We start from the raw sequence: 16,657 nt of genomic DNA, 5'->3' as shown, positions 1-16,657 counted from the left end.
TAGGTATGTTCTTTATATCTTCCACAACCACCCGTACCTTCGGGACTCCTACAGCTGTCACTCATTCCACAAAGGAGGGAGAAAGAATTGTGCCGAAAAGCCATCCAAAGTCCTCCACTAATTGATGATACTCTACCGCCAGTTCGGGGAATAGAAGGATGACCGGGTATCTAGGAAACCTGTTGTGGAGCCCAAAGTCGTCCACTATGAAGCCACTATACCAGGGAACCCTTTTTTTTTTTTTGCAAGTCAAAAAACTGATTACAATGGACTCATGCTCAACAGACTAGTTGGAGTTGATACAAAGCCACAAATACATCATGTATACAAGCCTCTCAAGGCGGTCTGGGGGGGATAGGGGCAAGAAGCCATGGAGGGGGGGTGTATCGCCGTCTAGAGATGCATGCTTGTATCACAAAGAACAGGTCCTAGCTGCCCCAAGTGCGCATGAAATGACAACGGAGCTCCTGACAAGCCCTAGACTCGCCCTGCACCTTATCCCATCGGCCGCGGAGGGAGTGGATGATGGAGGTCCAAAGCTCTTCTAAGGCTGCCTGTACTGAAAGTCTCTCTCCGCCAAAAGACTCTTGACACCGTACCTTCCAGATATGCCATCCAATAAGACTCTCTATGATCTTCCATACCTCAGAGCGGTCTGCTGTGGGCTCTAGTACCTGGCGGATGGGTAGAGCCTCCAAAACGACCATAACGCACGACCCTGCCTCCATAATGAATATTGTGTCTTGCATCCCAGCCTCATACAGAAGGTGACGGCCCTGGCTAATTGCTTGCCAACAGAAAGCTCCCCTTGTGATACATCCCAGGCTAGGTGCTATACGGTGAAGGATGCGGCATGCTCCTCTCCACACGAGTTGCGCCTCCTCACATGATCAAAGGTAGTGCTTTGGGGTTTCTAGAAGCTGCTGTGTGTAGTGCTTACAACCTCCCTCCTTTTGCATCTGGGCAAGCCAACTTCCCACCGCCAAGCCTCCATGTGCCACCAGCCATAAAAAATACGATATCCTTCTCGGCCTCCAGCTATCCCATAGGTGGTGCCAGAAAGTGTGTCAGAAAGGCTCCGTGATGCTGTGCTCCCCACAGTGCCTGCCAAAAATCCATATCCTCCTGCATCAGTACGTGTCTGCCAATCCTAACAGTGTACTCAAGGAACCTCGGTGGGTTCTTAGCGACCGCAGTGGTCGGCCATAGGCAATCTCCTAGATCCCACTCTAGCTCATCAAGTGGTCTGCCCTCCCAGATCCAAAGGCGCTACTCCCTAAGCTCCCTCCAAAAAGCATAGGGGTCCAGTTGCCATGTCTTCCCTTGAAGGCACACCACCCAAATCCTCCTCCACAAAAGGGTAGCTATCCCCTCATCTTCCTGTCCTCTGTCAAGGGCCAGATGCCCCCCCTCTTGAACAGTGAAGAAAATCCCCTGCGGGGCGTCACCCACTCTACCTACCACCTGTAGGGGGATGCCTACTGGTAAAAACCCAACGGCCCATACCTCCCGGGCTCTATCGGCTCTCGTATTGCGGGAGCAAGCCACTCCAGAGGTATTACTGTGTCTATCTCCCTTCTCCTCAACTCCACTCCTCTTTGGCAGCCTGATACTCGCTACACCACCTGCTTGTATGCCATCCTGTACACCTCCTGCCATCATGTCCTGATGGTACGAGCTGGGCCGGCCTCCCAACCAGCCCATTGGATGTGGGGGCGCTCTTTAATCTATGCCCCTTCCCGATCTTTGATCTGGGGGTTCTAGATCACCGGTTGACAATGCCTGGGGGGGATCTGGATTAGGGCCTTACGGAGGCCCTGCCACATGCGGAGTAAGCTACGTAGAAAAGGTGATCTGGGGGGGGGGGGGGGGGGGGGTGATCTGGGCTGACGTGAAGATCCATATCAGGGATGGCCTCCACTCCCCACCAAGTCTCGGTCTACAACCTCCCGGGCTCTATCGGCTCTCGTATCGCGGGAGCAAGCCACTCCAGAGGTATTACTGTGTCTATCTCCCTTCTCCTCAACTCCACTCCTCTTTGGCAGCCTGATACTCGCTGCACCACCTGCTTGTCTGCCATCCTGTACACCTCCTGCCATCATGTCCTGATGGTACGAGCTGGGCTGGCCTCCCAACCAGCCCATTGGATGTGGGGGCGCTCTTTAATCTATGCCCCTTCCCAATCTTTGATCTGGGGGTTCTAGATCACCGGTTGACAATGCCGGGGGGGGATCTGGATTAGGGCCTTACGGAGGCCCTGCCACATGCGGAGTAAGCTACGTAGAAAAGGTGATCTGGGGGGGGGGTGATCTGGGCTGACGTGAAGATCCATCCCAGGGATGGCCTCCACTCCCCACCAAGTCTCGGTCTACAATCTTGAAGACCCTTTTGCAATAAGACTTTCCAAGTTTGTCCGCCTAGTGTGAAGCCACAGATAACTAGCTTGCCCAAGAGGGCCATACTCTGATACTCTGGGTCTATGATCCCAATCCCTCCCTCTGACCGATGCTGTATGATGGTCGCCTACGCCACCTTGGCCCTGGAATGCCTAGAGCCATCTGACCTAACCAAAGGAAATTCCGCACTAGGCAGCAATGCTGCACTACACAGGATGAGGAGAAGCACCAACACAGGGCGATGTACCAGGCTGTTGCTAGGAGGAGCTAGTTGACCACCAAGCCTGGGCCGGCTAGTGAGAGGCGAGCTGTGGTCCAGTAGATCAGCTTTCTTTGAATAGAATCAGGGACAAGAAGAAATTGCTAGGCAGGAGTGATGTGGAGTCCCATCTGGAACCCTAGGTACCGGACGGTCTGCCCTCTGCTCACCCATCTAAATCCTAGGTGGACACCCCACTCCGTGCTAGAGGTCGGGTCTATGAGGAGACCAACCCACTTTCGCCAGCTGATTTTTGCTTGCACTGCCGAACAGAACACCTCAAGAGCTAGCCTCACTCTCTTCAGCAGCAACTCATCGTCACTCTCTATGTTAAGTGTTGTGTCATCTGCATACTCTAAGTCTAACAATCTATGTAAAGTGTTGTGTCATCTGCATACTCTGAGTCTAACAACTCAATCTCCTCTCTCACTGAAAGTCAGAGGCCGTGTAATCCGCTTACACGTGACCTGAGAAAGTGAGACATTGCCTCTGCAAAGAGTAGGAATAGGTATAGGGCCAAGAGGCAGCCCTGTTGGACCGATCTCACCAGCCGAAACTCCTCCCCTCGCCTTCCACGTATGAGGATCCTACTGATGGCCGATCTATAAAGTGCGGAGACTCCGCGGATCCAAACCTGGGGGAAAACCAACCTCACCATGGTGCCCTCTAGGAAATCCCAGTCCACCCTATCATAGGCTTTCTCAAAATCCAAGAGTAGTACGGCCAGTCTCTGCCCACTGTGATGAGCCCACTCTATCGCCTGAAAGAAGGTAAATACATTGTCTAGGATGCTCCTATCCTGGACAAAGCCTGTCTGTGTGCCATGGATGATGTCTGGAAGCATGGGGCATAGTTGTCTACCAATCATCTTTGCCAATGCCTTATAGGCCACTAACAATAAGGTAATCGGTCTCCACTGAAAAAGCTCCAACAAGTCTCCCCCTTTGGAGAGAAGACTAATAAGGCTGGCCGAAAGACTCCCTGGCATCTGTCTTGAAGTGAAATTCTCCTAGAAGGCCATCAATAGGGGATCCTTCACCACTTCCCAGTAGGTAGTGAAGGCGGCCTTAGAGCATAGAAATAGGGAACGGCCGTTCCGGCCTATAGGAACGGCCTAACATGTTCCAAACCTTGCGAGGAGGTGAAACGGCTAGGGGACTTTCCCTACCGTTCCCAAGGCCGTTCCTTGCCATTCCCTGCCGTTCCCTGCTATTTCCTGTTTGAAATGGCCATTCCAAGCCTGTTGACAAAAAAATGACGTTTTTTTTCAGTGTTTTCTTTTTGCTTGTGTCACACTCCTACCACATGTTCATCCATCTCCATTTGTCATTGCCCAATGTGTACACACTACTCTCTCTCTCTCTCTCTCTCTCTCTCTCTCTCTCTCTCTCTGGTTGAAGATTCAAAATGTCAAGACAACCCACAAGCCAATCAGGAGTCCATGCAAGTTCAAATTGATGCATTATCAACTCTTACAAATCACAATCAAATTTCAGCCTATCCTCAATTCCAATGTAATCATCCATTTATATTGTCTAATTTCAAGGGAAATTAGGATAATTGGGGCAATTGAAGGAAATTTGGAGCTATGGGGGTAATCAAGTCAATTTTGGGACTTTTGGGACAATTTGGAGCATTGAAGGATATTGGGGCAATTAGAGGGACATTCTTTGGCGCAATTTGGGTCATGTAGGGCATATTGGGGCACTTAAGACATGTGTTGTTCCCCCCGTTCCCATTCCTCGACCTTGGACGTTCCCCCCGTTCCAAGGGGTCCCGTTTCCGTTCCCGTTCCTCGTTCCAAGTAACTATGCCTTAGAGAGGCCGTCCTCTCCCGGGCATTTCTATGCATCCTGTATATGGAAAGCCTCTTCTAGTTTCTTCTCTGTGAAGGGGGCTAGGAGGAAGCATCCCATCTCCTCTGTGACAAGGAACGGGATGTGATCCCAGACGTGCTGTCTACATTGCAGTTCTCTAGCTGAGGCTGTCTCCTGCTGTGGAAAAGGTGCCTGTAGTAGTCAATGGCAATCTCCATCACCTCATTTGGGCTAGAACGAGTCCTCCCATACTGGTTCCAAAGGCTGTGTATTTACTCTCCTGCGGTGCAAGGCTGGTGCACCTGGAAGAACTCCCTGCACATCATGTCCCCCTTATGCACCCAAAAGGTTGCTGAGGTGTGGAAAGAGAACTCCTAACCCCTGTCCTCTAGGCCAGCAATGGTTGCTTGCACGTGCACCTTCTATGCGTGGAGGGTGGGATTCCCTGGTGCCTCCTGTAATAATCTCTGCGTGGCTGCGAGGTCCCGCCGGAGTGCTCTCTCCTCCTCCCAGCTCTACTGCCTGGCCTGTATTGCTGCCGCTTGGCAGATTCTGCTCGACTTGGCTAGGACCTCTGCAACCTCCTCTGCGATCTGGTTCCTCCTGCCCCACTCTCTGATTCAAATCTACTCTATCAGTCTCGTCATCTCCTCCCTCTTATAGATTGAGTCAGGGATCTAAGAGGATCGTGTGTCTAGGGCTGACGTTGGGGGATCAAGTGTCAGGAGAACCGGGCAATGATTAGACAGCGTGGTGCTAGCCAATTGCTCAATCTGGCCTCCACAAGAGCCTCCCCACTCTCCCACATAAAACCTCTCCAGCCAGTAGAAAGACCTCCCATGTCTCCTACTCCTCTCCCGCCATGCCTTGGTAGTTTCTGCCTCTGCCCTACTGGTCCTTTAAAGCCTCCAGGTTGTTGAAGTCTCCTCCAACGATCCAGGAATCTATCTTTGGGAGTGCGTCTGTGATCTCCACCCAGAACCTGCTGCATGCCCTAACCTTTGTAAGGGGAATAGACATTGAGGACTCCGAGGCACAGATCCCCAATATCCAATTTGATCCATAGAACCCTCCCTGTCACTATCGTCCCATGGTCTTGTATACAAGCGGTGAGACTCAGGCCAATAGAGGTGCATACCATAGTTACCAAGAACGGGGAACGAGAATGGGACCTCTAGGAACGGGGGGAACGCCCAAAGTCTATATATATATATATATATATATATATATATATATATATATATATATATATATATATATATATATATATATATATATATATATATATATATAGAGAGAGAGAGAGAGAGAGAGAAAGAGAGAGAATCAACACTTAAGTCTTAGAATCTAGAGAGAGATATCATATCAACCATAATTCGTGAAATTAGAGACATAATAATCAAGTTTCAACAATAATAAAGATTCAAAACATTGTAATCAGCAATGGATTGTCACATTCATGATTCAACATTGTAATCAACAATGTTGCATAAGTCCAACAAGTGTGCATTGCAAAGACACAAAATATGCACTAAACTTTAAAGTCTAAAGATCCAAGGATCAAGTTACAAGAGCCCCAATTTCCAAGTCAACACTCTAAAGTTCCAAAAGGCTAGCTGCTAAGGCTTAAGCGCTCTGATTCATGGAAGATGGCTCCACTGTGCCTGAATGCTCATCATGCTAGACAACATCCTCGCCATCACCATCACCATCATCATCATCGTCGTCATCTTTTTCCCAACGTATAAAAGAATTAGCCTTTGCAACTGATGTACGAGCTAGCAAGCGAAGATTGGAGCTCACATAAACTAGGTTAAGAGTGAATGTGATTGAATGAGCTCCATAGTTGCTCTAAACAAGAAGAGCTAATTGTTTGGCTAAGAATACGAATAGCCAAACTCTGCAACTCTGGAGCTTTTGCCCCGTAGTCCTCCCACCATAAAGCAGCCCCAATATTTGTCCTGTCCTCTAGTGCATCCTCTGTACCAAACATCCCTAATGTTTGCTGGTACACAGAGAGCTGATTTTTAATTTTGTGTTGCATTTCATGGCTAGGATAAAGCCTTGCAAAAAGCAATGTATTCCAAGCCTTGACCACCTCCAGGTCTCTTTCATGCATCTTTCCTTGAAACTCAGGATCAAGCACGTATGCTGCAGCATGCATAGGAGAGTCATACTCATTCCATCTGTTGATGCATAACTCCTTGATCTGCTCATACCTGTCTGCATTTGGTTCCAAACTCTCCAACCTCTTAATCATGCGATCCATACTTTCATAGATCTTTCCAATGCATGGATCCATGCCATCTGCAAGCCTCAACATGTGCATAATAGGATCAACCATTTGATTGGTGCGATTCACCTCATCCCAAAATCCTCTATCAAAGACATGTGCATTGCATAACACAGCAGTAGCAGTGGCAACCCTAGTCCAATTTTCATACTCATCACTAGCAAATAGCTCCCTAATTGCACCTTTGCAATAGTGCAATTAACCAAGCATAAGAAAGTTATATGCAAATCGTGTATCCGAGTATTTGAGAAGTTCTTTCTCACTTCTCTTGCGAAACTCAGCATGCAAGTACTGATGATTACATATAAATGTGATAATCTTGTTGCCTTTTGCAACAAGAGATGCAATCCATGGAAAGTCCCCAATATCCTTCAACAAGTTATTCAAGCAATGCGCCATGCATGGACTAAAGGTGATATGTGGATACATTGCCATTAAAATGTTTCCTGCTACCCTATTTGTAGGTTCACCATCTGCCACAAACTGCACTACATTTTTGCCCCAATAGCCTGCACTGCCTTGCACCACTCGGATGCCAATACATCTTCACTTTTTCCAATCTCTGAAGCATCATGACTACCAATAAAGTATACATCCCCACGAGAATATGGGACAACGCCATGTATGGACCTATGGCGTGTGCCACTCCATCCATGTGCTACTATCAATGTCACTCCATTTCTTGCCCATTGATTGCGAATATTTGCTATTGCAATCTCTATGGCTGCTTTCTCCTTCTGAAGCAATGTAGTCCTAATAGTTTTTTATGAAGGGGGCTTATATGTGGGTCCATACTCTGCAATCTTTATCACCATATTTAAAAAATAAGGTGACCTGGCTGATTTGAATGCAATATGGTCATGGTAAAAAAAGTGTGCCACTGCTGCATCTGCTTCCTCTTTTTTCTTTGGTTCCCATGAAGTGTGCAATGAACTCTGTCTAACGCCGCGACCTAGTGCCACTGATGGCCCACGAGAAGGCTACGTAGCCACTAATCCTAGTGGTCTTCTACATGAAGCACCATGCCTTGCTGGCCTTGGAGTCCATGTTGTTGGATCCACTGCTATATTTGGAGTCCTCTTGGCATGTGAATTCCCCATAGAAGTGGCTATGCGGTCAAGTAACTCCTGCCTTTTCTCAATTGATACATTGGTGCAAAAACGCATCTCTTTTCCCTCTTCGTGTAGAAGATGGGCTCTCACTTTATCAGCCCCACTAGTGCGAGCATAAGAGCAAAGTTTGCATTTCCAAGGGCGAGCCCCTCCACCTCTCAATGGCACACCTGCATCTACCTCATCCCACCATGACCAAGTAGTGCTTTGACTTCGTCTAGTTTTTAACGAAGTACCTGCTGAGGATGATGAAGATCCCATAGATATCAATGCTGCCATCTATATAAAAGTGACAAATAATCAGTAAAGTTCAATGAAATTGCAGAAATTTGCAGCCAAAATTTCAACATGCGTGTGTTAAATGTTTGCTAAAAATGCCAGAACTTTGGTGCTACTTCAGCCTGCATTCCTTATACTGAAAATGCCACAAATTTGGGGCATTCTAGCCTGCATTCCCTTGCTGAAAATGCCCCAAAATTTGGTGTATTTTCAGCTCCCAAATTTGGGGCAATGACTGACTCAAAATGCCACAAATCTGGGGCATTCCAGCCTGCATTCCCTTGCTGAAAATGCCCCAAAATTTGGCGCATTTTCAGCTCCCAAATTTGGGGAAATGACTGATTTAAAATGCCCCAAATTTGGGGGCTCTTTCAAATCCCGGGATGATGGATCCCAATGCCCCAAATTTGGGGACATTGCAGCCAAATTTAGGTCCCAAATTCCAATCCTTGGAGAAAGGCCCAAATTTTGGGGCAACTACCAACAACTAAAGTTTGATCCAAAATACTCCAAATTTGGGGGAGAATCAAGATAATGATCCTCAGGACCTCACCTGATTGTGGGCGGGAGTCACGTCAGGCAAGAGAGGAGGGCCACGCAAGCGGGAGAGGTAGGCGGGTCTCGCAAGCAGGTGGGAGGGCAGTTGGGGCAGGCGGAAGCAGGAAGCAAGAGAGGGACAGTCGGCGGGAGCAGTGCAGGAGCAACGCGAGCAGTGCGAGCGAGGGATAGTCGGCGAGGGCAATGCGTCACACGTGCGAGGCGGGAGTGTGAGGCGGGAGCAACACGCGCGATGCGGGAGAGCGAGAGAGGTGGGACAATCAGCGGGCAACGGGCAATGGGTGGGAAACGGGCTAGGACTAATTTTTTTTATATAAAAAAAGGTCCACTATTGGAACGACCATTCCAAACAGGGAACGGCCCGGAACGGGAGGAAATGGGCTGGAACGTTCTGCCAGCGTTTCCTAGGCTCAGACCTCTCGGAACGCGTTATATCCGTTTCTATGTGCCGGAATACGCGTTCCCTATCTCTATGGTGCATACGCCTCCACTCCTACCATGGGCACCTATGGCGTGCTCCCAGTAAGTATGTGAGCTGCCCGGGAGTACCTTCCCAACTCGCTGGGCCTGGGTGGATGTGAGCTTGTGCTCCTGTAGAAGTAAGATGTCGATCCGTTCAGCAAGGGCAGGCTGCAGCTCCTGCTAAACAATCAACTTCTTGGAACCACGTGCCCCACTGCAGTAGAGACTATTTGCATTCCAGGATGCAAGGTGTAAGCTCATGGGGAAACCTATGACTGACCGGACACGCATCTGTTTGGTGTGGAGGATGCTGATGAGGAGGAAAAACTATGGGGCATACAAGTACACTTTGCCGCCAGTCTGGACGGCGAACTCCAATCCCCCATGGTGGCCCTCTATCGGACCATAGGGGTGATAGATGCTCCAAGTGGTACTATCAATGCATCTATCAACCATGTTGAGAGTCGCCACTCTGTACATTGGTAGAAACGGGCCCTCCCTGTGCCGGGGGCCACTCGATCACATCCCGTAGAGCTATCCACTATGAAGGGGCTCGAAAGATAATGCTCAAGTGTGGGGCCTTTGGCACCAACCCACCAGTTAATGTCTATTATGCAACCAGGCCACTGCTGTGCAAACAGTGCTAGTCCTTCCTCTCCCATCCACTAGGAGGTGTGGTCTGCCACCTGACTCTTCAGCTCCTCTTCTATGTGTCGTCGTCCAATCCTCTGAGTGAGAGAACTAAAGGAAAAAAGCGTAGTTTGATCCATCCGGTGGTGCTAGTAGATGGACCTTGCCCCTCCTTGACTTATGAACCACGAAAATCCCCACCTTGAGAGGTAGTGGAAACTCTCTGCTCTCTACAACTCTCAGGTAGGACCTTGCCCCTCCTTGACTTATGAACCATGAAAATCCCCACCTTGAGAGGTAGTAGAAACTCTCTGCGCTCTACAACTCTCAGGTAGGACTATGGGCCACTACGGAAGAACTCCTGTGGCAACAGCTGTGCCTGTCTCGAGAAGGTGTGACGGGCGATAGGGGCAGATGAACTGGTGGCTGTGAGGGAGGGGGAGCCCTGCTGGCATGAGGAGGATGTAGGCGTGTGTGGCTCACCACCTCCTGTGGGATGAGGAGGCTGGGTCTGGGGGAATCACCTGAACCGAATGTGGATCGGGGGGATACTCGGCAGGGGAGGTGGTGAGGGGGAAAAGGGTCGAGGGATGGTGGGATAGTCGGAGGTACGTGGCGGGTGTGGGGGGGAGACTGGTGGTCCTGGAAGAAGAGGACTGTGGACCAGGGTCAGGGGAGGTGGGGGTGGGTGTGGGGGCTGTGGGATCTCAAGTGATGTAGTCTGTGGTGGAGGTGGTTGCCCAGTCACAATGACCTGCTGCTTAAAGAGTGGCCTCTTGCCTCAATCTCCAGGAACTTTGGTATACTCTTTGTGTCCTTCATGGCCACTCGTACCTTTGGGACTCCTGCAGCTGTCACTTCATCTGCAAAGGAGACAGAAAGAACGGCTGGGGGAAGGATGCGTGATGGTGTGTCAGGCAGCGGGGGGGAGTGTGGCGCAAAAGGCGGGTAGGAATGCTGGGGAAGGGACGTGACTGGCGGACAGACGTGCTGAGGGAGGGGACACGATGGCAGGCAGGCGGGGGGGTGGGCGATGCGATGGCATACGATGGTAGGTAGCAACGTGTTGGCAGGAAGCTACTAGGGAACCATATAGATGACCCCCTTCATGGAGGCATAAGGTGAGCTATCCACTAGCTCACGGGCTACATCCGCGGAAGTGAGTCGGATCATGAAGATCCCCTGACCCATGAGAACTACCTCCACAATTTGCGCTATACCAATGCATAGCATGGAGTGAAGCCAATCCCGAAGCTGGACCCTGGATGGAGAGTGTCCTACGACCTATCCAAAGATTGTTGTTTCTTTCAGTTCCAGCTCTGTGGCACGGACGAATAAAGTTGTTCCTCAGAAAGGACGGCACGCAAGGTGTTTGACTAGGGGGCACTCACAAAATGCACCGAGATTTGACCAGAGGTTTCCATTGCGCATCACTGCTAAGGACCTACCGAGCTAGCTGCTGTGATACCAGGAGGAATGTTGCTACAGACAGAGGGAGCAACGATTGCTAGTATTATCACGTCTCCACAGTCGCAAGCAACTCGTGAACTTGCAGAGGAGAAGCAATCAATGAAGCAGACAAACGTGCAGCATAGGATGGAGGCACAAGAGCAAGTCGACTAGGGAGGCCTTTTCGAGCGTGAGGCCGAGGACGGAGCCGCCACAGCAGGTCAATGGTGGAGGACGAGCATTGACGCAAAGGACGGAGCCTGGTGAGACACAAACGTGATAACGGTGACGCAGTCGGGCGGTCGCGAGCAGGGCAACACTCTGTCCAAACTTAATGACTAGGATCTAGAGCCAAGGCAAGTGGAGACCTGATCTGATAGAGTAGTCCTCCCCAACCGCATAGTCTAACCCTCTCGAGAGCTGCCCGAGTCACCCACGGAAAACCTCTCAAGTGATTGATTCCTCGTGCACAAGGGGCCGGTCTCTCCAAACATCTATGGCAACCCAATACAAAAAAAAAGGCTTCCCAAGCCTTCTACAGTCTACTCGCAATGGCTTGGAAATTTCTCTCTACTTTGCTAATCCTCTAGTGTCTCTAGATTGTTGAAGTCTCTCCAACAATCCAAGTGCCCATCTTTGGTAAGCTTGCCACCACCTCAAGTCAAAAAGTAGCCCAAGCTCAAACCTCAGTATTTGCATAGATGTTGATGATCCCAATATATGAAGCCCTCACATCTTGCTTGATTCATAAGGCCTGCCCTATGACAATGGTGCCATGATCTCTCACATAGGATAGTAGACTTCAGAATATTAAGGTATACACTCCTATCATGAGCACCGGTCAAATCCTCGTAGCACATGAAATATCCTCCTAGAAGTACCTTCCTTGTTGTGCTGGCTTGAGAGGAGGAGAGCTTATGCTCTTGTGGTAAAAATGTCAACATGTCCAAGAGGGGCTAGTTGCAACTCCTATTGAACTATCAACTTCCTTGGAGCCCATGCTCCACCAAAGTGAAGACAGTTCATGTTCTAGGATACAAGGTGGATGTGCATGTGGAAACTCTAGGATCTACCAAACAAGTTCTTGTTTGGTGTTGTCGAAGACGAGGAAGTGGGGAACTGCCCACCATGCAAGGATGCAGCCTAGGCGAACCGCCACTCAATCACGTTCAGCATACTAAGATGGGGAAACTCTACTCATACCTCTAGTTTATGTCCATCATGCATCTTGGTCATTGCTTTAGTAGCAACTCCACTCCCCCACCTCCCAGCTATTGAGGCATGCAGTTTATCACCTGATCGTGGATGACCTCCAGTACTTTCTCCTTAGACCACTTACAGCCACCTGGCCAATAAGGATTTATACAAAAAGACTACAAATAATAAAGGAAAAATAAAGTCAATTATCCAACCCAAAGGGTTAACTCCGTTGTCACTTAAAAAAATAAGCAAGTCGCAAATATGCCACTGCGAACAGCAAACATACACGACTACTAAAATTAGAAAAAACCTATCATCCACAATATAGATGAATTATAATAGAATCCCTTATGAAGTCCAATGAAAGGAGTCTTGGCCCATCAAGGCGAAAACAAGTGTGCCTTGTTGATTCAAGGCTTGTGAATTGCAAAGATTTCCACCTCCAAAGGAAGCGAAAACTTCCCATGAGCTGCAACTCTAATGCATGACCATGGTCCCAAATCGTAAAACTCCTACAGTAGGAAGTTGGGTGAGGTTGGGGAACTGGGATGCCAAGGTGGATGTGGAACTTCTAGTTGGAGGAAAAGGGCCACTACATTGCTATTGAGGGCAGGTCACAAGGGTGTGGAACTTGTCACCTCCAATTTTTTGTTGTGGGGGGGAGGGGGAGGTGGAGGGGCATGACACTAGTGGCGACGGCAGTTGACACTGGCCAGATGTAGCTCCTATAGACATTCCTGGTCTTGACTAGGGGTGTTAGGGAGGCCTCGCCCCTACTATGTCAACGCTGCACTTTTGTGAGGCTGTCATCATCCATTCTAGGCTGGGGGGTCCACCTAGCAATTGGTCTTTTGTTGGGTGAACTTTATGCACTTTACAACTTGGTGTCTTACATCATAACATCGACAGCATTGGTGAGCCTGAACTATGACAATGAATTGCTGATGCATAGCAGAGTTACTGACTATGAGTTGCAGCTCTTTAGGTATTTTCTTGACGTGATCAACTACAACCCATACTTGCAATACCCCCGCACTCGTAACCACATCTACAAAGAATGTTGGTAGGATGGTGCGAAGGATGCACACGCACCAGTTGGCTGCTTCATTTTGACAGTCTTCAGCCTGCTGCTCACTCTTTTGATTTGTTCCAATCGTGTTCAGCCTAATCTAGACTCTCCAGATCTGTGTTTGCTGCTGCTGATCACATTTGGAGGCTACCTTCTGTGTTTCGGGATCTGTATAGACTATGACACACTCTCCAGCTCATACTCCCTACCCCCCTCCTTTAGAGACACGGCAGTTTGAGGTTCTGTATTCACTTTGCATGGTGTATTTACTGCATTGAGCATTGTATCTATTCATTCCTTCATTCATCTTCTGTGTTCATTGTCTCTAAGTTATCGTAGTCCTACCGAGTTCTATTATCAATCTATGTTTTGTCGTTCAATTGTGTTTTCCAATTGCAAGCTTTAAGAACTTGTCAAATGACATGAGAATTTTACTTGCTATGAAGGGTAAAAATTATTGCACAAGCCTCCAGCTAGTTGGGTGGATATGGCAATATGTTTTCCTTGATGTATGTAGAAGCTAAAGTGGAAAGTGTGGATTATTACTTCATCCACCACAAACCCGAGATGAGTGACCGAGGAGATGTATTTGAGGTCATCCAGTCTCCCCTTTAATTTTTGGCAAAGAATATGTAGGGTACACCCAATGGTGAAGGAGGCCTTCAAGCATGGAACCTTCTCCGAGGTACACAAGTGTGCCTGCTACATGTAACCAGGGTTTAGGGGATCCATAGGAAGCATACGTATGATGAGCAACCCATGCTCCATGCTTAGTGATTAGAGATGAGGTTTGGAGATGAGATTGCCATCAAAGTCTAGAGGTCTCCCTCTTCTAGTGCATCTGCAGAGGACCACTCTTCATTACCACCCGTCCTAGGACATGGCGGATCTTCAAGAGGAAGTACTCATATAGTTCAAGGAAGAATGTCATAACTGCTATAGTGTCTTGAATATATTTAGCTCTATGATAAATGGAGCAGATGTCATGAGTCAAAGAGGTGGGTAGTCTAACAATAACACTATAATCCACCCACATACATTCTGCAAGGAAAGAAATTGAGAATGCTGGCCCCTGGGTAACATTACCAAAGGTTTCTAGCACTTGTTTAATAGATTTAAGGTGTGTCTAAAAGCTCCACAACAGTGGTTTTTTGAATCTTTATTTCAAATTGTTTTCATGTGGAGTATCCCTTTGATATGCAAACTCAGATCTTGGAATTGAATACTTGCGGATATGTCTTGTGTGCTATCTAGATATATACATCTTGAGGTGTTTTCAGAGAGCTGTAGAGATTTAGCTCGGTTTTGTGATTTGTGCAGAGTCAGGAGCAACATACAGTTAAATGCCACAAGTTGTATTCACCCGAATTATCAAACTTAAACTTGGCAAGCATCACAACAATCAGTGTCCTTCCCTTTTCAAGATTTTTCATCGTTGGGACAGATGATGGCCATCTTCGGATGTGCAAGTGAAACATATACAGAAATGCAACAATGCTGTACAGATGGAGTGAATGTTAAGAGGATTTCATAGGCTTTTTTGATATTTGGAAGCACATGAGTAGCTTGGCAGTGCCTGCAGACTTTTGGACCTGTATAGTACCATAGACTTGAAGGGGATAAAAAGCATGAGAATCCTGGGATGAATTCTGAAACCAGGAGATAAATACAAATCACAGTGTGCAAGCAATTTTTTTGTACAGCTACAGGTTTTATACAAAATCTTCACTAGTGGATGCATGATTGCAGTTGAGCAGTATGCTGGAAGGCATAGACTACTGCTATGCTGCATATACAATGAGGATACAACAATACAATGTTTATTCATTCATGATTGTACAGCTTTTATCATGGACTCCAAATTGGTATTTATTTGTTGATGTTTGTACAGCTTCAGTCACGGAATCCAAATTCAAAATAGTGTAAAGTAAAATTTTGATGTACAACACCATCTGTATGTTCCTAAATGCCGAAAGCCAAAATCCAAATTTTGATATTTATTTGTTTGAGTGTTTTACTGCACTCTCTGAAGTTCAACTCGATGTCCATAAAAATCCAAATTAATCAGAATTTCTGAAAACGTTGAAGTTTGCTTAAAAGCTTGAAAGTTGCAAGGTTTGCTTACATAAATGCCTATAATACAGCAAATCTGACTATAAAATCCCTCCAAAATCACTAGAAATGTTGTTTGTAAACACATCTTCAAGTTACTCAATGAATCGGAGGAGGTTGTACGACAATCTGAACCTTGAGGAGTTTGAAGATATTTGCATATAAGTGGTGACTCGTGGAGGTTTGTGATAACCTATGAAAACCATGAATCCTATTGAGGTTATATGTTGTGTGTGTTTTTATGATCTATAAATTATGAGACAACGTCAATTGATGACTAAGGAAGGTAAAATGATTTAGGAGTTTGCTTGATGATTGATGGGAGACGACAAAAAATACATACATGCATACTAGGGTTTATCCTTACTTGAAGGAAATATGGGTGGTATAATCATTGAGCACACCTTTCTAATTCAAGTATTCTATTGTTCAGCATTTTTCAATGCTTAGGTAAGGAACGCTTACTGAAGCTAGCCGCAAAGGATATAAAGGTATGCTTGAGTTCTACATGTTAATGTCCATCATGTGGGAAAAATCTCCACTATATAGTTTATATATATTTGCATTAGAGTGACAATTTGTATTAGAGTGGCAACTCTACATTCATGTGGTTGAAAAGCACCATGAGTTAAAAGTTTTTTTTTTTCCCAATAGTTGTTCATGGTGTTCTTTCTTTTGCTTTTTTCAAGCCATCAAGTTTAGCATGGATTGACACTTAATACTTCACATTGCACCAATATCATTTTGCTAGACTTACACTTAATGAATAGGTGACATATAGTTTTTGTTTCTTTACCACATCTAGAACATAAACTATTTCCTAACCCTATTTTTTGAGCTCTTTGATTAGTCCACATTGCTTTTGTGAATTATTAGCCAACCAAGACATGAGATTTTCCCTTGATTGGATTTCATCCATAGGTTTTGAAACCTTAATCCCATTGTTTAGTAGTCCATTCCAGGTGCAATCTGTCGTTGAACTTCTAACAAAGCTAGGAATTGGGAATTTCCAAAAGAGGTA

The 16,657-nt window shown here is 47.1% G+C and overlaps 1 protein-coding gene across 3 annotated transcripts in view; it reads left to right on the top strand.

The window, feature by feature from the left end:
• Positions 1-15,611, top strand: part of LOC148014468 (protein serine/threonine kinase) — a 138,692-nt gene extending 123,081 nt beyond the window's left edge. For all 3 annotated transcript variants that reach the window (XM_087666256.1, XM_087666255.1, XM_087666257.1), the window contains one exon: positions 14,845-15,611. In XM_087666256.1, coding sequence (XP_087522382.1) covers positions 14,845-14,997 — 153 coding nt within the window. In that variant the 3' untranslated portion in view covers positions 14,998-15,611. The remainder of the gene's footprint in view (positions 1-14,844) is intronic.
• The last annotated feature ends 1,046 nt before the right edge of the window (positions 15,612-16,657 follow it).

Source organism: Lygodium microphyllum, chromosome 25 (genome assembly GCF_053477565.2).
Source record: "Lygodium microphyllum isolate KBCC chromosome 25, Lygodium_microphyllum_v1.1.10, whole genome shotgun sequence".
NCBI lineage: Eukaryota > Viridiplantae > Streptophyta > Polypodiopsida > Schizaeales > Lygodiaceae > Lygodium > Lygodium microphyllum.
Note: the sequence above shows the minus strand (reverse complement) of the source record. Positions and strands in the feature narration are given on the sequence as shown.